The sequence below is a fragment of the Salvia splendens genome, chromosome 20 (genome assembly GCF_004379255.2).
Source record: "Salvia splendens isolate huo1 chromosome 20, SspV2, whole genome shotgun sequence".
Lineage (NCBI taxonomy): Eukaryota > Viridiplantae > Streptophyta > Magnoliopsida > Lamiales > Lamiaceae > Salvia > Salvia splendens.
In genome coordinates this window covers 26,760,177-26,780,839 of record NC_056051.1, presented here as the reverse complement: position 1 = coordinate 26,780,839, position 20,663 = coordinate 26,760,177, and the positions used below count along the sequence as shown (strand labels likewise).

The 20,663-nt window shown below is 37.4% G+C and overlaps 5 protein-coding genes across 11 annotated transcripts; 3 read left to right on the top strand and 2 right to left on the bottom strand.

The window, feature by feature from the left end:
* The first annotated feature begins 913 nt into the window (after positions 1-913).
* LOC121782371 (lysine histidine transporter 1-like) lies at positions 914-4,294 on the top strand. 2 transcript variants are annotated; one of them, XM_042180175.1, is made up of 8 exons: positions 914-1,088; positions 1,148-1,305; positions 1,557-1,940; positions 2,116-2,506; positions 2,942-3,047; positions 3,714-3,822; positions 3,910-3,978; positions 4,064-4,294. In XM_042180175.1, the coding sequence occupies exons 1-7, from the start codon at positions 1,047-1,049 to the stop codon at positions 3,953-3,955; spliced, it is 1,236 nt and encodes a 411-aa protein (XP_042036109.1). In that variant the 5' UTR covers positions 914-1,046; the 3' UTR covers positions 3,956-3,978; positions 4,064-4,294. The 2 variants fall into 2 exon arrangements, with proteins under 2 accessions (XP_042036109.1, XP_042036108.1); XM_042180174.1 differs by having other exon boundaries at positions 918-1,088; positions 3,731-3,822.
* A 188-nt stretch (positions 4,295-4,482) lies between these two features.
* Positions 4,483-7,321, top strand: LOC121782372. The gene is made up of 2 exons (XM_042180176.1): positions 4,483-5,986; positions 7,144-7,321. The coding sequence occupies exon 1, from the start codon at positions 5,066-5,068 to the stop codon at positions 5,975-5,977; it is 912 nt and encodes a 303-aa protein (XP_042036110.1). The 5' UTR covers positions 4,483-5,065; the 3' UTR covers positions 5,978-5,986; positions 7,144-7,321.
* A 1,491-nt stretch (positions 7,322-8,812) lies between these two features.
* Positions 8,813-12,351, top strand: LOC121781766 (lysine histidine transporter 1-like). Its single transcript, XM_042179453.1, has 9 exons — positions 8,813-8,863; positions 9,097-9,263; positions 9,737-10,120; positions 10,185-10,329; positions 11,280-11,528; positions 11,613-11,718; positions 11,796-11,887; positions 11,952-12,020; positions 12,093-12,351. Exons 1-9 carry the CDS (start codon positions 8,813-8,815, stop codon positions 12,189-12,191), a joined length of 1,362 nt encoding a protein of 453 aa, XP_042035387.1. The 3' UTR covers positions 12,192-12,351.
* Positions 12,352-12,437: 86 nt separating this feature from the next.
* Positions 12,438-13,021, bottom strand: LOC121782231 (54S ribosomal protein L37, mitochondrial-like). The gene has a single exon (XM_042179982.1). The coding sequence runs from the start codon at positions 13,019-13,021 to the stop codon at positions 12,638-12,640; it is 384 nt and encodes a 127-aa protein (XP_042035916.1). The 3' UTR covers positions 12,438-12,637.
* Positions 12,912-19,394, bottom strand: LOC121782230 (glucose-6-phosphate 1-dehydrogenase, cytoplasmic isoform-like). 6 transcript variants are annotated; one of them, XR_006046277.1, is made up of 18 exons: positions 19,202-19,394; positions 18,588-18,810; positions 18,358-18,443; positions 18,141-18,195; positions 17,864-18,050; positions 17,439-17,596; positions 17,267-17,335; positions 17,125-17,183; positions 16,940-16,976; positions 16,642-16,713; positions 16,333-16,480; positions 16,135-16,230; positions 15,932-16,002; positions 15,726-15,841; positions 15,585-15,630; positions 15,340-15,519; positions 13,733-13,863; positions 13,119-13,652 (listed from the first exon to the last, which is right to left on the bottom strand). XR_006046277.1 is itself a non-coding variant. In XM_042179979.1 (17 exons), exons 2-16 carry the CDS (start codon positions 18,762-18,764, stop codon positions 15,352-15,354), a joined length of 1,545 nt encoding a protein of 514 aa, XP_042035913.1. In that variant the 5' UTR covers positions 18,765-18,810; positions 19,202-19,394; the 3' UTR covers positions 12,912-13,046; positions 15,340-15,351. The 6 variants fall into 6 exon arrangements, 4 of the variants coding, with proteins under 4 accessions (XP_042035913.1, XP_042035914.1, XP_042035912.1 ...); XR_006046276.1 differs by having other exon boundaries at positions 13,119-13,645; XM_042179979.1 differs by lacking the exons at positions 13,119-13,652; positions 13,733-13,863 and adding an exon at positions 12,912-13,046.
* Positions 19,395-20,663: the final 1,269 nt, after the last annotated feature.

Below are 20,663 nucleotides of genomic sequence, written 5' to 3'. Positions count from 1 at the left end.
TTTCTGGCGGGGGCGGCGGCGGCGGCCCAGTAAAACCGATATTCCAATTCTAGTTCAGCAAAGGCAGTTCTAGTTCGAAAATTGAAATCACCGATCCGGTTCGAATTTTAACCGGTGGTCCTATTTGAGCCCGACATCCCTACCACCGAGAGATAAATTTGAGCAAACATTACAAAACCATCATTTGAGAACAACATCAACCATTTCTAGAGGTGTTATTCACTCAACATCAACTACATAATATCTCATGGGAAAATGTAGAGCCAATCTAATAATGTATTAAATAAAAAGATAACAAAGTAGAAGAAAGAAAACAGTAAAGAGAATAAAATGAGAGAGATTGAAAAGTAAGAGTGAGAAAATATATTATATTTTTTATTAAAAAAAGAAATGACTCTATTACTATGGAATATGTCAAAATGAAAAAGTGAGAGAGATTGAAAAGTAAGAGTGAGAAAATGTATTATATTTTTTATTAAAAAAAGAAATGACTCTATTCCTATGGAATATGTCAAAATGAAAAAGTGACTCTATTGTTATGAAATGCAGGAAGTACAACACAATAATAAAATCCTAATATTTGGACTAATTGTTTCTAGAAGGAGGCTATATAAATAGGGAGCTACATATAACAGAATATTAAATCTTAATTATTTTCTTAGGAGTTGATAACTGAATATTAAATCATGAACTATTTAACGTAGTATTCGTCATTATAGTAATCTAAAGATACTAATTATTTAAATTATGCCAAATTTTGATCAGTCATGAAAAAAACGAAAATGAAATACCAAATCACGAAGTAATTATTCCCAAAATCCTTTGCTTATGTTCAAAACGCCGTAGTAGTATGAAAAAAAAAATTGAAAAGAAAAAAAAGGAAATACTACTATTTTATTGAAACACCGTTGTTGTTACTTAGCGGATTTCCTCACAAATTCAAGAGAGAGATATTTATTAGTTTGGGACATTTCTTAAACTTCCAACAAATACAAGTCAGTGAGGTTTTATTCAATCCTATTTTCTCCTCTAATCATCAGTCAACAATGGAGGCTGATCAAACTCCAATCTATGGCAAGAACGATGATGTAAGTCATGTTTGATTGTAATAGAAATGTTTCAAATTTAAAGAAATGGAAAATTGCAGGCGGATGAGCGGCTGGCGGAGCAGAGGGCGATCGACGACTGGCTCCCGATCACCTCCTCCCGGACAGCCAAATGGTGGTTCTCGGCTTTCCACAACGTCACCGCCATGGTTGGCGCGGGAGTTCTCAGCCTCCCCTACGCCATGTCCCAACTCGGATGGTAACGACTGAGCTGTTTCTTATCTAGTTTTTGTATTGTGTACATGTCTATTTTGGTGTGCTATGTTAATCTTTGGAATATCATCGCTTTTGTGAACTTTGCTTGTCAGTTCATGGCACTGAGCACTTTGCTATGTTTCCTTTAACTAATTGTTAGCTTGTTTTGGTATTGAGTTGTAATTAATCTTTTGTTGTTTGGTTGTCTCTGCTCCCCAATTCATAGCTTTGACCATTTTTGGCACTAATGATCAGGGCCCCGGGCGTGTTTTTCCTAGCCCTCTCGTGGCTCGTGACGCTCTACTCGCTGTGGCAGATGGTGGAGATGCACGAGCTCGTGCCAGGGAGACGCTTTGACCGATACCACGAGCTCGGGCAGCACGCCTTCGGCCAGAAGCTGGGCATCTGGATCATCGTCCCCATCCAGCTGGTAGTCCTCGCCGGACTCAACATAGTTTACCTCATCACCGGCGGCACGTCCCTTCAAAACTTCCATCATTTGGTTTGTCCCGGATGCAATAAACTTAGCCTCACTTATTGCATACTCATCTTTTCCTCGGTTCACTTCGTCCTCTCCCAGCTCCCCAGCTTCAACTCCATCTCCGGCATCTCCCTCGCTGCTGCTGTCATGTCCATAAGGTACACTATAACTCAACCCTATCCCCTTTTAGGTTTTAGCGTACCATTGAAGATTCATCATGTTTGAGTCAATCCGCTTTGTTTATAGCGTTAAGGCTACTCTCATGGGATAAATTATCCTATTTGACACCTGTACATTAATACCTAAATCCAAAGATCTCAAATTCGAGTCCAGTTATTCGACGGTGGCATGGGGAGCTTCGATCTCGAGAGGAGTTGAAAGGGAAGTGGAGTATGGCTACAAATCTACGATGCCAGGAAGCATGTTTAACTTCTTCAACGCGCTTGGGAGTGTGGCGTTCGCCTACGGAGGGCACAATGTGGTTATGGAGATCCAAGCTACTATGCCGTCCACACCGCAGCATCCTTCGAGGAGACCTATGTGGAAGGGGGTTGTCGTTGCTTACATCATCGTCGCCTTATGCTACTTTCCCGTTGCTATAATTGGATTCTGGATTTTTGGTAATAAAGTTGATGAAAACATCCTCACCACTTTAAACAAACCTACATGGCTCATTGCCATGGCTAACATGTTTGTTGTCATTCATCTTGTTGGAAGCTATCAGGTTAGTCATCTTCTTATTTAAGTTGGTTATTACTACCTCCGTCCCTGAAAATTCGTCTCAGTTTTCCATTTACGTCCGTCCCCCAAAATTTATCCCATTTCACTTTTGCCATTTTTGGTAGTGGGTCTCATATTCCTCCAACTCATTCATACTCATATTTTATTATAAAACTAATATATAAAAGTAGGTCCCACAATCTACTAACTTTTTCAACTCATTTTCTATTATATTTCTTAAAACCTGTGTCCGGTCAAACTGGGACGAATTTTGGGGGACGAAGGTAGTAAGTATTATTTTGTGAGTTAAAGTTAAAAGAATAAAATAAATTTGATCTAGGAAATATATTAAAAAATATATATGTATATCGAATAAAGTGCGACAAAAGAAATATTTACTATTATATGATTTAAATTGGAGTGATACATATATGTGCAGTTGTATGCAATGCCGGTTTTTGACATGATAGAAGCTTTGCTAATAAAGAAGCTCAAGTTGAAGCCAACTTGGTATATGCGATTTATCTCAAGGAATAGTTATGTTGGTGAGTTTTATTTTTATGATAAACTACTCATTTTGTCTTGTTAATTTACTCCCTCCGTCTGAACTTAGAGTTTTAGGTTGACTTGATACGGGTTTTAAGGAATTAGTTTAACGTGCAATGACATGAATCGATACGTAATATTGTTCTTTAGTCATAGTACTATGTTACACTCATCCTAATGCGAGAGTAAGTTGTAGGTTTTGGTATTGCTTGAAAAAATAGCAGCTCTAGGACTATGACTTACACACCGATTAGAGTATTTGATAGTGTAACCTCAATTTTGATGCTATTTTAACGAGAACGACATTGTCTTTTTTTTTTTATCATATTATGTTAAATACATCATAATTAGAGTCTTTGGAGGAATTCTGCTGAAGAAATGTGTATTGCACGATAAAAATGCGACTTCAAGACTTGTAATTTTATTCGTATTAATGGTACATTTCACACACTCAGTTGTGATCGATCTCACTTTTATATACTAGTGTTTTATAATGAAGTACAAGTGGAATGTGAGTTTTATATTAAGAGAAGTAGGTTGGGCCTTTTTAGTTTGGTAGACGCTATCAAAATGACAAAACGACAAATAGAGACTCTTAAATTAGGAAGAATGGATTATTTATATGTACAGTACTATTTTTTAACATGTGATGAGTTTTGTAGTAGTAATTGTTTTTTTTCAGCTTTCACAACTTTTATTGCCATCACATTTCCTTTCTTCAATGCGCTTCTTGGATTTTTTGGAGGATTTGGATTTGCTCCAACCACATATTTTGTAAGATAATAACTCCTTATATTATTATAATTAAATTCACACCTAACTCCAAAGACGTGACATGATAATTTTTTAATATTTTTGCAGCTTCCTTGTATTGTCTGGCTTAAGGTTCACAAGCCAAGGATGTTGACCTTCTCTTGGTTGGCCTCTTGGGTATGCAATTTCACAAATTAATGCCAATTATTTAATTTCTTGAATTTTTCAATTTAATTAATTAATTTGGTTTGTGAAATTTCAGTTTTGCATAATATTTGGTGTCCTGTTGATGATTGTTGGACCAATTGGAGGGCTCAGGCAGGTTATTATTCAAGCTAAAGATTATAAATTCTACCATGACTTGGATGATTAACATTTAACACTCTATAGCTATATATGTGTAGTTTTCCATAAATTGGTTAAATTAATTACATTGTATTTTCTATACTTGAAAATGCTTCAAAGATAAGTCACATACCACCTTCCTATGTCACTTTTATTGAAGAGGTCAAATATTGTTAAATTATAAAGATGACACTTTGTCAATTATTTATACATTAAAATATTTAATTGATGAGTATGGCATGAAATAATAAATGGGAAGTCAAACTCCTTTGCATTATTGCAAATATATATGTCTTTACCACTTAGAACCGATGTTATGACAGTTAAGTTTCTAATTTATATTGATAAATATGATCTAACCATATTGACAAATCAAATATAAAGTAAAACTAAAGTGAAAGCATATAATATGAAGAAAGATTATGCTTTTCCTGCAAAACCCGAATCAATTATATACATTTTTCTTAATTAACAATTTTTATTATTTATAAAGTTGTGTACTTATAATCAATAAATTGGTGGTTCGATATGCTAGTGCACATTGGATGGTCTGCTTGTTTTTTCACTTTTTTTCGAGCTACTCCTACAATTGTATTTTTTTGTACTAGTTTTCACATTGTTTTATCAATATATGAATTTAAAGTAATCATATTAAACAAATTTATTGGATTTAAAATTTATTGAAATCTATTAAATCATAAAACAAATCATTAATTTAACACAAATTAGCAGAGGTGATCTCAATTGACAAAGTTAGTGAGACTTGAAAGAGGGTTTTATCTTTTAACACTAAAAAAATGTAAATTAATTCTCCCCAAAATCACAGTGACGCGATTCCACTAGTTGATGACCAAATCCGCCATTGTTGTCCGATCAATTAGCTTGATCACCACCGCCGAATTCCCTTAGGGTTGTGCAAATGGCAGCCCTAATCTACCAGATCTTCTCCTCCACCGCGCTGCTAGCGCAGGGGCTCTACCACCTCATCTCCGCCTCCCGAAACCACCTCAAATTCCCCGCAGATTACGTCGCCAAACCCTACCACCCCCTCCCCTACCCCGCCGCCGTGGCTAATCACCATCGCTGGCGGCACCTCCAGCTCCACCTCACCATACTCTGCCTCCTAATTGCAATCGTCCACCACCTCCTCGCCTCCTCCGACGCCGATCCCCTCGTCAAAGGCCGCACCGCCGTCCACCTCTTCACCTCCCTCCAATCCGCCTTCCTCCTCTCCGCCTTCCTCCTCCTCGCCGTCGCGCTCCTCCTCCCCTCCCTCCTCCCCCTCCCTCCCGATCTCTTCTTCGCCGCCGCCGCCGCGCTCTTCCTCCTCCAATTCTCCCTCCTCTCCTCCTCCGCCGCCGCGCAGACCTCCGATCTCCAGGCGAAATGCGACTCCACCGCCGCCGCCGTCGCCGCGCTCGCCTCCGTTTTGTGTCTCGCCCTCGCCTGCCACCCGAAGCTCTTCATCGCCGACGCCGCCCTCGGCGCCTCCTTCTGCTTGCAGGGGCTGTGGGCGCTGCAGACTGGATTATCGCTCTACGTCGACGCATTCATTCCCGAGGGCTGCCACAAGCTGCTGGATGTGGTGAGCGGCGTCGAGGGATCGACCAAGTGCGAATTGGATGACTCGAAGATGAGAGCCGCCGCGATTCTCGACCTAGTTTTTGTTCTTCACGTCGTGCTCGTGCTTGTTATCTTCCTTGTGGTGTACACTGTTGTTGCGAAGACGCTCGGCGTCCGTACGAGATTCGGATCGTATGAAGCGTTGCCGAATACTTCACTGGATTCGAATCACATCCAATTGAAATCTATGGCCGGCACCCAGGCGTAGTCAATTTAGGTACCAATTCTCTCTCTTTTATTGTTTCCCCTAATTTCACGAATTTGAGCTTATTCTGTGGTGTGAAGATATGACTATCCTGATTTTTGTTTGGCATAACATTTTTATGTCTGCTAAATGCTTTCTGGTTGCTTCTAATTTGCTCAATGATGATGTATTGTGTGGTTGTTGGACATCGTATGCTTGAAGATTTGCATCTATGGAGGTAATGTATGTTGATTAGTTACTTGAATTACTTGTTCTTGTTTGTTCCTGATAACATCATTGCTTTGCCTTACTACTAAGTTAGCTTTAAAGTCCTAACTGAGAGAGACAGATTATGAAAGGAGTATGGTCGCTCTATCGCATCTATGCATTAAATGAACGCTATGTTATTTAATCAAGACGAAGCATTGCATACGTCTCTCGCTGGGATCCTCTTATTGAAAATTGTTAGGAGCACTTTGTCGAGCTTTGGGTCCTACGGAGTTTTATGGGGAGCAATTATGTTTGTTCCTTGTTTCATGGGGAGCGAGGGAAGGACTCTGGTGAAGAAAAACAGAAGTGGATCGAGAATAAGTGATTGTTTTTGTAATGCCCAACAAATCCCTTCTTTTGCTTCGGATGCATAATCCTTGCTAGTTCGTTTAACCTAGATGATTATATGAAAAATGAGCCCTATTCTTGCAAGATAGCCAGTTTTTTAAGGTGTCATTTGTGAAGGAAGGTAGACTGGGAAGATGGCCAATGATACAGGGAAACAACCAGAATAGTCTGGTTTTTCAAGCCTCTTAAGTCATAGGGATGATGTTATTTCATTGCAATTCAGAGTGTGATTATGTCGGGGGGGAAACTGCTTTTTGTTGTCAGTTCTCTATTGCGGGCAGTCATGAGTTAGAGTGAACTTGGTAAAGCATAGAAAGCTACTGATGTTGGTTCATTTGATTTGATATTTGAAGTTATATTAGATGTGGTAAAACCATGATTTATTTGATACCATGGCTATGGCTTTTCTACGCCTCTATCGTGATCATCTGCTATGCGACTCATGTCTTGTTGCTTTCTGGGAAAAAAACAAACTGAAACATGACTCTTGCCTCTGTTATGTCTTGCCATGGTGAATTGTGTTTGTAATTTAAGAATTTGGTGTTGAAATATTGCTGTGATGAATAATGCAGGTCAGGCAAGGCCATGAAACAGATTGGTGCATTTCTGAGAGATGCTTTCGGAGGGGAGCCAGTTTCATGTAATGTATGATTGAGAGAAGCTCTGTTACACCCCTACCCAATACATTTTGTGCATGTATAGTTACAATTTACATCATATTTAGTTGATGATTTATGATGTTTCTGTTCATTCTCTGTCCAACAAATTAGTCCAGATTTTGAGTAAATGTACATTTTAAAGACCATCTTCAGCAGTGACCATCTATGAAACTAAATCAATTTTTAGTAAACAATCAAACAATTTATAAATTGAAAAGATAAAGAATTCCATAACCCTTTTGTGGGACAAAAAGACGCATTCTTTACACTGGGTTTGCTTTGATACATAGTGACATATTTGAAAATTCAAAAAATGATGACTCTCATTAATAAGAAAAGGATGAGCTCATGAAATATTAGTATTATTATTGTGTTATAATAATCCAATGTTGTTTTTATAAGTTACATCTCACATCAACGTTGGACAACTCTAAAGTTATGTAGAGTCAGTTTATTCAGATAATCTACACTACTACAGTCGTTCTTCACTTGAAAAAAATTCATTTTTAATTTAATTATATACTGGATTCCTAAGGAAGAATACAAAAATTTTCCCTTAAATTAACACAGTCAAATTTATAGGCGTCGCTTATATTTCAATTTCTAATGGCACGGCATCACGCTTTCTCAATTTATATGTATGCTGGAATATGTCAAGATAATTTTAGTTAAATAGATAAGATAATTGTGTGATACAATATGAGATAAATCACAAACAAATTTTTTTAATCCTCATGTAGCTTTGTCCCTGATTTTGCATGAGGTATTTTTTTTTTTGCCAAATATCAAATGCATGTTTGTATATTAATCCAGTGAAAAAGAAAACTACACCCTTGACACATTACTTGGCAAATAATCCTTTTCCTATATCCAACTCACAATGTTAATAAAATAATTTATACATACAGGGAATACAAATTCAATAAATATGTAATAAATTCTATATTTAAGTCATCATTAAGCAAAACAATTTTATTAGTAAATTAGGAAAATATATATGCATCTTAAAGTGCCATGAATTAAAATTTGATAAACCGAAGTGACAAAAGTGTCTAGCAAAACTGTTCAAATTGTCAAATTACACACAAAGATATGCAGCTATTATTAGGGAAATTCATGTCTTTTTTCAATTTTCACAAAATAAGTAGTAGGAGTATAATTTTGACTCTTAGAGTGTGTGTGTGTGTGTGTGTGTGTGTGTGTATGTGACAGAGAGTGACAAATAGTTAGCTAACATGTAGCTTTCTGGGCATTATTTGCAGCAAATTAGTCAAAGACTAGGTTTTCTTATTTTTTTATTTTTTTATTTTTTTAACTGTTTAAACTGTTTTTTTCATTCAATATCAATTTCTGTAATCAACCCACATGAGTAAAATGTAGGCAGGAAATTTAAAATGCCATTTTGATAAATATATATAGGATTGTGATAGTGAATTTTGTTACATTCTGATCCTATAATGCCATGTTTTAAATTTCACATGTGCTTGAACCAGATTCTTGATTATTTTTCTTCACTTCCACCTCTTCAATCTTCATTCTCTTATATTACTTGGAAATTTAAGATAAGCTATACTAGTTAGATATGGAAGCAGAAATCCCAAGTTATGACAGGAAAAACTACAATAATTCTAATGTAAGTTCCTTCTATGTGTTGTGTAGGTGTGTGTGTTTGTTGTTTTGGCAATAAAATGACACATTTGGTCACTATACAAAAAACATGATATATTTCAAGAACTTTTCATGGTTCCTTCTATGCTCTTCGTTAAATTCAAATTAAACTTGTGGCCTTGTAAAGAATGTGGTTGCTAGTTGCATATCGGATTCTTGAACTCTCGGTGGTTGTTTCGGAGGCCTTGATTGTTGTTTATAACACAGGTAGACGAGCGGTCTGCAGAGGAGAGAGCCATAGATGATTGGCTTCCCATCACTGCTTCAAGAAAAGCAAGGTGGTGGTTCTCAACTCTTCACAATATCACTGCTATTGTCGGAGCCGGAGTCCTCAGCCTCCCTTATGCCATGTCCGAACTCGGATGGTAAACTCTCAACTATCTTGTTTGAGCCAAAACTAGTCAGTACTTTTTAATTGAAAAAAGCGGAGAAGAGAAGGGAGCAATTATTTTGTTTGAGCCAAAACAAGTGAGTATTTTTTAATAGAACAAGAGAGGAAAAGAGAAGGGAGAAATTATCTTGTTTGAGCCAAAACAAGTGAGTGTTTTCTAATAGAGCATAAGAGGATAAGATAAGTTTACAATGATCTTGTTTGAAAAAAAAGATGTTGAATGATTTTCAATAGAAAAAAAGAGGAAAAGCAAAGGGAGCAATTCTTGTTTGAGAAAAAAGGTATTGAGTGTTTTGTAATAGAACATAAGGAGGAGAAGAGAGGGGAGCAATTATCTTGTTTGAGAAAAAAGTGAGTGAATGCTGTGTGTTGTGACAAACAGAAACAGAAAGAGACACAGAATTTCCGTGGCTCACCAACATTGTGATATTTGTGTTGAATGAATAGGGGAGCTGGAGTGGCAGCCTTGGTGATATCTTGGATGATCACTCTCTACACCTTGTTGCAAATGGCACACATGCATGAGATGGTCCCGGGGAGGCGCTTCGACAGGTACCACGAGCTAGGCCAGCACGCCTTTGGCGACAAGCTTGGGCTGTGGATCGTCTTGCCTCAGCAGCTCGCGTGCCTGGTTGCTGTCGACATAGTTTACATGATCACGGGAGGCCATTCGCTCAAGAAATTCCATTACTTGGTCTGCAGGGACTGCAAAAACATCAAACTCACTTACTTCATCATGGTCACCGCGTCTGCCCACTTCGTCCTCTCCCAGCTCCCGAGCTTCAACGCAATCTCGGGCGTGTCTCTGGCCGCAGCAGTTATGTCTATAAGGTCTGTCTATTTCTAAGGTTTTGTTGGTTACCAAACCACACCTTAACATGTTTGAGCTCTGCAGTTACTTCACAATCGCGTGGGGCGCTTCTGTAGGAAAAGGCGTGCAGCCTAACGGGCACTATGGGCGTAGATCAATGACAACGGCTGGTGCTGTGTTCGACTTCTTCAGTGCGTTGGGGACTGCGGCTTTTGCCTACAATGGTCACATAGATATAAGCGGAAAAGTAGTAGTGTATTTGGTGTATTTTATTACTCAACACAGGCCACATATCGATGTGGGACAGAATACTAATATTCTTAACACTCCCCCTCAAGCTGGAACATCTATATTGTCCAGCTTGGTACAAAGTTCTCAAAAATGTTTTTCCTCAAACATCGACAGCAATAGTAGTAGTCGAAACTATACGGCAGTAGTAGTTGCAGCTGTTGCATAAGTAGAGCTGCAAGGCAGAGTAGTAGTATCTGTAGCAAAGTAGCAGCTATAGGGCAGTAGTAGCAGATGCAGAGCAGTAGTAGCAATTGCAGCAGAGTAGCAGATGCATGGTAGTTAGTGTCAGCTGTAGCAGAGTAGCAGCTGGACAGTAGTTGCAACTGTAGCAGACGCAGGGTAGTAGTATCAGCTGTAGCAGAGTAGCAGCTGTAGGGCAGTTGTTGCAACTGTAGCAGAAGTAGTAGATGCAGCGTAGTAGTTACAGTTGTAGCAGAGTAGCAACTGTAGCAGGAGGACAACTGTAGGAGGAGTAGAATAATAACGGCTGACAAGAGCGCAAGTAGATAAAAAGCAAGCAAGAGCGCAAGCAGATAATAGCGTAGAGCAACAGAGCAGGAGTAGAATAACATGCAAATAATAGCGCAGAATGCAGCAACGTAAAAACCCTAGTTTGGGCAGAGTAGCGGAATAGAGCATAGCAGAACTGTAATTTCGGAAAGAGTAGTATAGCAGAACCATAATAGCGCAGAATGCAGCAACGTCAGAAACCCTAATTTGGGCAGAATAGAGCAGTTGTGCAATATAGCAGTGGTAGAAACCCAAATTTGGGCATAATAGCGCAGTAGAGCAGAACAAAACATAATTTCAGGTAGAGTAGAGCCGGAAGAACTAAGTGAGGATAGTAGAGAGGGCAGCAGCAGAAACCCTAATATTCTTAACAGCCACAACGTCCTGATGGAGATCCAAGCTTCTTTCCCTTCAACGCCACAGAGGCCGTCGAAGAAAGCTATGTGGAAGGGAGCCATTGTTGCTTATGTAATCGTGTCCTTGTGCTACTTCCCCGTTGCCCTCATCGGGTACTGGACTTTTGGGACGACAGTAGAGGACAACGTCTTGATCACCCTGCAGAGACCCGAGTGGCTAGTTGCAACGGCTAACATGTTTGTCGCGGTTCACCTCATTGGAGGCTATCAGGTGCGCGCTCGCTCTCAAAGGCTCGTTCGCCAACATTCTAGCAAGAAACCTCTCATTTCTTGTGCCTGGCTTTGGTTTGTGCAGTTATATGCCATACCAGTTTATGACATGACTGAGACTGTGCTTGTGAAGAAGCTCAAGTTCAAGCCAACTTGGTATCTGAGGTTTATTACTAGGAATACTTATGTTGGTAAGCAAACTGTGATTATGTTAAAATACTTATGTCCTAATAAATATGTGACATTGTTGTTGTCTTGTGATTTTCAGCTCTTACGATGTTTATTGCCATCACATTCCCGTTCTTTGGCGCACTTGTCGGGTTCTTTGGAGGCTTCACATTCGCGCCAAACACGTACTTTGTAAGCAATGTAATTGCATATATGATTGTGTGTTAAATTTTTATGAAATATTGATTTTGTGCAGCTTCTCTGCATCATTTGGCTTGCCATCTACAAACCAAAGAGATTCAGCCTATCTTGGTTGGTGAATTGGGTAAGTTTATCCAACTTGAGGAATGTTGGGTTTGAGAGAGAGAGAGAGTTGATTTTGAAATTTGATTTTCAGGTGTGCATATTATTGGGGGTTCTTTTGATGGTTGTTGCACCTATTGGAGGGCTAAGACAGATTATTCTCCAAGCCAGAACATATGAATTCTATAATTAGAACATTTGTTTCTTTACTATTGTTGTAATAAAGCAAGTTGAGATTCAAGTGTAATGGAGCTCAATTTGTCTTGTCACTTTGATTCTTGATTTTGAAGACTTAGTTATAGGAGGGTTTAGGGCTTTTAGGCCTTCATCATATGATAGTTTACGAGTCAAATCATCAGTTCTTGATTAGTTTACGCAGGGTTTTAACCCATTTTTTTCCCAGTTTAAAACCGGTAGGTCCGGACCAATATGTCGATTCTGGTTCAGCAATCATCAGGTTTTTACTGATTTGTCCTAGTTTTAGGCCAAACTTACAGACCATCATTTGAGAGCAACATCAACCATTTCTAGAGGTGTTATTCACTCAACATCAACTACATAATTTCTCATGGGAAAATGTAGAGCTAATCTACTTGTATATAGAACTTGATCAACTCATCACCAAAACAAACTAGTGTCCTAATTTTTGGCCTTCAGCATGTTATTCTCCTTGATTCTGGCTCGGTTATCCAGCTTGACAAAACGCTTGAGCTCGTCGAATGGAAGAGTTTCAGTGTCCTTCCTCCTGAGCTCACTGAGGGCGGGGCGTTTGTCAAGCAGGTGCCACAGCCAATCCGGGTACTCGGAATCAGGCAAGATTTTCGGGTCTTGCCCATCTTTCAGTATATTGGCACCATAAACAGTAGTGGATTTCACTTCTTTGCTTATCAATGATGCTTTGGGGGCATCTCCACCAGCACCGCCTTTCCCTTTCTTCGCTTTAGCACCTCCAGCAGCGAATGTTCTGCAGCCTGCCACTTTAAGTAGCTCGTTCGAGGTGGTGATGCTTTTCAATGACCACATGAGCGCCACTGCTATACCTATATGTCTGCTGTATCAACAAGATACCATAAGGATCAAAGGTATTTAACTCGAGATTTTCTATAACCAGAAGCTGTGATTTTCACAATGACATATTAGAACATGTACACAACTCAAATGTTCTACAGCCCGCCACTTTAAGTAGCTCATTCGAAGTGGTGATGCTTTTCAATGGCCTCATCAGCGCCATTGCTATATCTATGTACCAACAAGATACCATAAGAATGAACAACAATCAAGAGTTTCTATAATCTTAACCAGAAGCTATAATTGGGTAGCCGTTTTCTGAACAAACTCAAATTTCCATGCAGTATCAGAAAGTTAGTTATATTAAAATGTGTGGTATCTCGGAGTTTCTTGACAACTTAGTCCACGTCTGCTCAAAATAGGGAATTGTGTGTTTGAAAGAGCCGGAGAGGCAGAGGAAGAAGGAGATGGATTCCACTCACTGCAGTGTCTGTGCCTCCACTCCTTAAATATAGTGCGCTGGAGAGCCAACGAGACCAAAGAGCTAGAGGAAATCCCCTGGTGACATTGGAGATATCCCAACTCTCCAAGAAATTCAGCACTACAAATTCAGAAGGTGCAGCAAGAGGAGTACGACAACTACGACCTCAAAGTGTTTATTTATGATTAGAAGCCAAAAGGGTAAAAATGCTAAACTCCAAGCAATCAAAAGAATGCTCAATCTACCTCTTAATATTCTTTTTGCAGTTACATCATTGCTATAACTTCTTGATCCCGACTTCTGGTTATTAAACTGTATTGTGTATCGTTTTCTGCAACCCAGACCGTTTCAGCAACGCGCAAGCTGAACATATGCACTGCAATAGAAGGTATGCATGTTCATGTTTTTAAGATTTAGATTTGGTATTGTACTATTCTAGTGTAGTCTTTTCTCTTAATTTGATAGCAAATAGTTCGTCTTTTTCAGCTGCTGCTGCTCTTACGTCGCTTGCAATATGCTCATAAACATCTCGTGATTCTATTCTTATCGGATGGGGTTTCTGCTTGTTTTTATACTTTGGGATCGATTCATATTCTTACTGTTTTTCCTTTTGCAAAACATAGATGCAACTTTAGTAGGAAGTTGTTTTTTTTTTGTTATTTTGTGTTTGTGATTTTTCGATGTCGAAAAAGAGTCTGATCTTAGCTTCACCATGACGACCAAATCACTCTTATACTAATTACAACTTAGATCCGTCATTGATTGTTGTGTTCACACATTGGTGCAGTTTGCTTGAGCATGCTATTTGATATCTAATCATAGACAAACCTTTTTTTGGTTTTATCTACTCCAAAAAAAAATTAATTTGTGAACTACGAGTTTTAATGAGAAAGTCGTAAAGTATGAGAAAAGAAAAAAAAAAGTAAGTAAAATAAGAGAGGTATGGAGAAAAAATAGGTAAAGCATGACCGGGGAAAAAAGTAGGTAAAATATGTAAGATAAACATTTAATTTTTAGAAATTAGACTATTTTTTATAAACATCCTAAAATGTTAAAATGGAACTATTTTTCGTGGATAAATAAGTATATTGTATCTCACCATTATCTTGTACTATAATAAACTGAACAATCTTTGTTGATTGAATGTATGCTTTGTTTGAAATTTAGCATCTCTGTATATTCCTTGCCTTTTACCAATTATTATTGCTTTGTTGTCTTCAAATTACGTGTGTGTTATTAGTAGCCATTTTTTAAGACATAATATGTATTTCATGTATAATGACTTTATATTTCAATTGTTAGCTTAAGAATTTATAAAGACATATTGTATTTTTATTGCTTTAAATTTTTTGCATTATGTTTCATATTTTTTTATATATTAATTATATTTTACTTATTTATTTATCGATTGTCATATCCTGCTAGGCAGACCTCTATAACTGTGTGGCGGTTTTTTGGTTAAATGCCGTAAACCGTAATACGCCATTAATAACGTTGCTCGGACCAAACACGGCCTTAGCTCAAGCTCAAGCTCAAGCTCAAGCTCAAGCTCAAGCTCAAGCTCAAGCTCAAGCTCACGCTCCTAAAAAAAGAACCCTGGATGTAGAGGATTTCAATTGAAACTGCAAAAGACTTCTAATAATTTCTCAATTGCAAATGTGTATGATCACTTCTTGTCGTAGTATGAAGACAGAGATCAATCCTTTCAATCTCAAAGCAAGCATCAATCATGATTTCAACCTATATTATTGTCTTCAAAAACAAAATTATTCGAGACACAACTCATCATACATATATTGCTCATGTCTTTGCCTCGTACTAGACAATATACTTAGGTAGAAGGACGAGTTACCTGAGCAAGCGATTACAACGTCGGAGGGATCCATATGTAGCCGTGCGTCTGAACATAACCCACCTTCTCCAGCAGTTGATCTGCTTCTGCGGGGCCTCGGCTTCCAGGCTTGTAAGGAAGGGACTTGAACTCCCCTTTATCAATCCGGTGCAGAAGGGGCGTGAAAATCTCCCAGGCAGCCTAACATCGGCCGCTAAGTATCAATACACGTGATACGAGCAATGAAAGAGAGATCTAGTGTTTACCTTTAGCTCATCTCGGCGGACAAAATGTTGTTGGTCACCTTTTATTCTGCATACAGAGATATCACATTAGCATTCATGATGAATGAAGAAACAAAATGAATACACATAATAAAGATATTGTCCGTATAGAGATGAGCATACGTGTCAAGAATTAGGCGTTCATAGGCTTCAGGTATGACAACCCCTTGGTAGCGTTGTCTATATGACAAGTCGAGTTCGCTCTGAGCAGTTGACATTTCCAACCCAGGCTGCTTCACCTGCATGATCACGAAGAAACTAAAGTTCAAGACAAAGGGAAAAACCAGAGTTCCAATTGCAGAAAACTAGCATTGTTGAATTTAACTTGCCGTTAGTTTCATGTATATCGCCTCGGAAGGTTGCAGACGGATTACAAATTCATTTCTTCCTTGCTTTTGACCTGCACACATGATTTAATTAAGTTTATTGGAATAAAAAATTAAAACAATAAACTGCACATTTTCATACAATCACACAACAAGAAGATGGCACCATAAGTATTCATATAATACATGCATTGAAAAATACGTACATTTAAAGATATCACCAGGAACCTCCTTGAACTGAACCCGAATTTCTGCTTTTCGTGAATTTAAAGCTTTTCCTGCCTTGAGTATAAAAGGCACACCTACAGAAAGTCATGAATAATGTAATCAGAAATTCTATTTTCAAGGTCAACTTATTCATGTACGGAAAAATAAAAATCACAAATTGGAATAATTGTGGCTACCTTCCCATCTTTCGTTATGTATATGCAGAATCGCTGTTGCAAAAGTAGGAGTATTTGAGTTGTCTGGAACGGTTGGGTCATCCTTGTAGCCTTCATATTGTCCAAGCACCACCTCTTCGTCTTTTATTGGAAGAACTGATTGAAGAACCTGGATTCCAACTACATAATTAGCGAGCCGAGATATACTTCTGACAATCATCGGGTGAGGTAATTCAGCTTAACTTAGTTGAGCATAGTGAAACCAAGTTGACCACATGCAATTAAGGTTTATTAATTCCCAATTAGGATTTCTTAACATCCTATATATACCTTCACTTTCTCGTCCCGAATATGCTCAGGTTTCAAGGAGACAGGTTTCTCCATTGCAACAAGGCAAAGAACCTGCAAGTTTTATAAAATTGTGACGTCAATATATGTAAAGGGAAAGCACTGACTCAGGTTAACCTGTATTATGAATCATTTTTTTAGTTAAATTCATGCTTGTGTATGCTAATTAATGAAGTTAACATATACCACATGATTAGGATACATTTAACTCAACAAAAAAGTTACTTTCTGTAAAGAGCATGAAACGAGAAGGAAAATTTTCTGTATTAACAAGTATAACCTGCAATAGGTGATTCTGGATAATATCACGGATGATTCTGCAAAAACAAAAAACCGAAATAAGTAAACTACAAGTTCATAACCTGTGATTAAAGCAGAAAGAAGAACGCATAAATTTTTCAACCATACTTCATTAGAATTATGAACATTTCACATTTTCAAGAACAAATTTTTTTATGGGCATACCCATACTGGTCGAAGTATCCACCACGTCCATCAGTTCCAAAATCTTCTCTGAACACAATCTGAGGACAGAAAAGTCAAGCTTGCATCAAAAGCCAGAGTAGACTTATTGAAATTTCTCATTATTTAAACATAAGCAGCTCACCTGTACGTTAGCAATGTTATCACGGTTCCAGAGAGGTAAAAATAAGCGATTTGCAAATCGAAGTACCAACTGCAAAATATTTTAAGATAGAGATCAATTTCCTTCTAGAATAAAATCTATATATGCAGCACATAACTAAACTGATCTATCAGAACATTGTAACAAGCATTACCAGGTTCTGCACCAATTCCTTTCCCAGATAATGGTCAATACGATAAATCTGTGGTTCTTCAAACAATTCACCTATTTGTGAGCTCAGTTCCTCAGCTGATTCCAAATCCCTTCCAAAAGGCTTCTCAACAACAATACGAGTCCATCCACCAAGATCAGCTGAAAATAATTACACTAAAGACTTATGGAAGGGTCAAGATGTAAGGCATGAGAAGCAGGCATATTAAGTGGATTTCTATCATCTCCATACATAAAGTAAACTCATAGATCAACACTGCATCCCAACGCTAAAAAACATTGAAGTGGGTCAAATAGAAGTAGTTATGAAGATGGACTGATGGAGCTCCTTTAACGGGAGTAATGATTCACGAAAGGGAAATGCAGAGAAATGAGCAATCTAGAACTAGTTCTGGTGATGGTGCATACATTTATTCATGCAGTGACTCTTGATCATTCTGCAGACTGGCGGATAAACAGACGGTGGAAGTGCAAGGTAGAAAAGCCTGCGGGATGATCCTTCTATACTGTTTTTTGAGAACTCGTGCTCAGATATTGCCTGGTCTAGTGCTTGGAACCCTTCCGGAGCATCATATGAACCACTCACATATTTAATCTGCAAGCAAAACAATGATAGGATATGCTACATACACATCATCCTATATGGCCAAGCATAAGATATGACATCCAAACAGCAATCACTAACCAACAATAGAAAGTTTTTGACATCTTCAGTGACATCATTACCATTGGGAAGATACCTACAACGATTTAAAAAAGAGAAATGAATCCAAATCACAAATGTATATATATGCATCACTGAATGATCAAGCACATATTTCTTTCATTTCCAAGGCATATAGCAGTCGGCTTCCAAATGATTTTCACCATAAGCTCAAACTAAAAAGTTGCAGAATTAGTACCCTTTGATCCGATCTCTCAAATCATCATCAGAGATCTTGGTCCTTGCATAACCGAATATGTGAACATCATTTAATTGCAAAAATCCCTGAACATCACAATCCAAAATAACACAAGAGATGAGTCGCCTTCCAGACACACTTAACATCAGTTTCCAAAACAAAGTAAAAGGTCCAAACTCATGAATTCATAGCATGTATTCATTCTAAAAACAAGCAATATTCGGATCAACCTGCCGGTAAAGGTTAAAGAGAGCAGGAAACGTCTTCTTCTTAGCGAGATCACCGGAAGCACCGAGGACAATGATGGAGAGGCAACCAGTGTCAGGCACATTCTCATTATTATTCGCAAATGATTCACTCTTATCGAAAGGCCTCTTTTCACAGTGCCATTCGCCCACAGCAGCCATCAGAATTCGCTAGAGCTAATTAATTTCTCGATTAGCAGCTCCTAATCTGCACAGCAAGGACGTGACGTCAACAAATATCAATAACTAAATTCTCGTCAATCGATACTAACAATAGTAAAAAACATCAAAAATTCCAGCTGCGATTGAAAATTTGGGGGAAATAATCTCAAATCAGTTCCAGTGATGATTCACTACAATTCAGCTGCAATTCAAACCGCTACAAATTCAAATAAAAACAAAATTCTCTTCTTCAGTCTTAAATTAAACACTAGGCGATAAATACTTCATCATACAGTTTTGCGCGATCCAAACAGAAAATCAACCGGTTAAATGATCCCCTACGGGTAACAGATCGAAGCAGGCTCTACAATTCTGGAAAAATCACGACAAACGAGAGATGATCGAGGATACTCAGATGGAGAAGAGGAAAAACTCACCGCAGCGAAAATGAGCAGCAATCCGGAAAGCAATTCCTCGCTGCTTTTAGATTGCCTAAAAAAGTAGGTGGAGGGATGGTGTAAATGCTGCTGCAGCTGCGAATTGAGATTTGTAGAGAGAGAAGGCAGGGAAGCTTTGTGATGATACGTTGATTTGGCAGAGCTGCCTAATTTGACTTCGCTAGATGGTGTGAGACTGGGTTGGTGGGAGACGGCAAGAGAGCTCGCCATCTGTCACGCTCTCTTCTCGTATAATTTAATTGGTAAAACGCTTTTTTCATTCATAAAGATTAAGAAATTAGTGTTTAGTGAAATAAATTTTAAAAAAATAAAATACTCCGTAGGTATTAATGTTTAGTAAATTAAGTAAAGATATAAAAAAATTAAAGGCGAATAAGATAGGAATGAATAAACTAAAATCTATCTATACATATATAAAGGGGGAGTTTTAGGGGTATTTATGGAATTATCATTTAAGCTTAAATATATAATTTAAATACTACAATCTAGACATTTAAGAATAAAAACTTTCTCATCATAATATAAGAAATAACGTGTCCCCTATAAAGTCTTGACCCCACCAATCAATGAAATTAATTATTCAGTTTTTTTAACGTTTTATTCTTCATATTTATAGGTTTTGATTGTAGGAAGTTAATTCCTTTTATTTTAATTATAAGTGGAGGAAGTGAAAGGTTTTGAAAGAAATTAACTTCTAATTTCTACTATAAATATATAGCATTTGATAGCTTATAATCCACACATTTCTATATTTTTCTCATTACATTCTTTGTTGAACATTTTGCAGAGATTTGATCAAATTTTAGGTACTCTCTTGACTCTCTATCAATGTTAGTTTAATATGAAGTTCGTTTTCTACATCATAAATTTTATTATATAATAATAATGTTTGTTTATATTCCCAATTCTTCATATTTAATTTTGTTACTTTAATATTATCTAAATCGTTTAGTTATTTTCTATTATTTATTTGCATGCCTATTTTTTAAATTTGTTGTTATTAAGTGTGTTGTATGTAACACAATAGTCATAAGTGTATCTGAATTTGTCTAATATTAATTTAAAACCTATTTGTTTACATTATACAACTAATTCTAATGAGTATTATTTTTTATTATTATGTTATTTATATTTGAGCATTAAATTAATGTTGTAACTATTATAATTGGAATCTTTTGTTATAGGTGATGTGAATTAGATTCATTTTTCTTCTTAGAGCTTAATCAAAATGTTGTTTCAAATATCCCCATTCATGTATTGTGAATCAGAGCTCTACAATTTTTTATAATTTGTTATTAAGTATTTTAAATATATGGTATGTTTTAGTTGTATAATTCATATTTGTTATTAAGTATTTTAAAATCAATAATGTTTTAAAATATCTTAATGAAAAGATTTTATTTATTTTTATGCAAATTGAGGGAAGTGGAAGTGAAAAGGC

Excerpts from the sequence above, each read along its gene's own strand:
- LOC121782371 (XM_042180174.1), top strand. The coding sequence starts at position 1,047 with ATGGAGGCTGATCAAACTCCAATCTATGGCAAGAACGATGAT. Across the intron at positions 1,941-2,115 it reads GCTGCTGTCATGTCCATAAG|TTATTCGACGGTGGCATGGG; the intron begins GTACACTATAAC and ends ATTCGAGTCCAG. Across the intron at positions 3,979-4,063 it reads TCTCTTGGTTGGCCTCTTGG|TTTTGCATAATATTTGGTGT; the intron begins GTATGCAATTTC and ends GTGAAATTTCAG.
- LOC121782372 (XM_042180176.1), top strand. The coding sequence starts at position 5,066 with ATGGCAGCCCTAATCTACCAGATCTTCTCCTCCACCGCGCTGCTAGCG.
- LOC121781766 (XM_042179453.1), top strand. The coding sequence starts at position 8,813 with ATGGAAGCAGAAATCCCAAGTTATGACAGGAAAAACTACAATAATTCT. Across the intron at positions 10,330-11,279 it reads CTTTTGCCTACAATGGTCAC|AACGTCCTGATGGAGATCCA; the intron begins ATAGATATAAGC and ends CTTAACAGCCAC. Across the intron at positions 12,021-12,092 it reads TATCTTGGTTGGTGAATTGG|GTGTGCATATTATTGGGGGT; the intron begins GTAAGTTTATCC and ends TTTGATTTTCAG.
- LOC121782231 (XM_042179982.1), bottom strand. The coding sequence starts at position 13,021 with ATGTGGTCATTGAAAAGCATCACCACCTCGAACGAGCTACTTAAAGTG.
- LOC121782230 (XM_042179979.1), bottom strand. The coding sequence starts at position 18,764 with ATGGCTGCTGTGGGCGAATGGCACTGTGAAAAGAGGCCTTTCGATAAG. Across the intron at positions 18,051-18,140 it reads TCAAAAACTTTCTATTGTTG|ATTAAATATGTGAGTGGTTC; the intron begins GTTAGTGATTGC and ends TTTTGCTTGCAG. Across the intron at positions 16,231-16,332 it reads ACATAACGAAAGATGGGAAG|GTGTGCCTTTTATACTCAAG; the intron begins GTAGCCACAATT and ends GACTTTCTGTAG.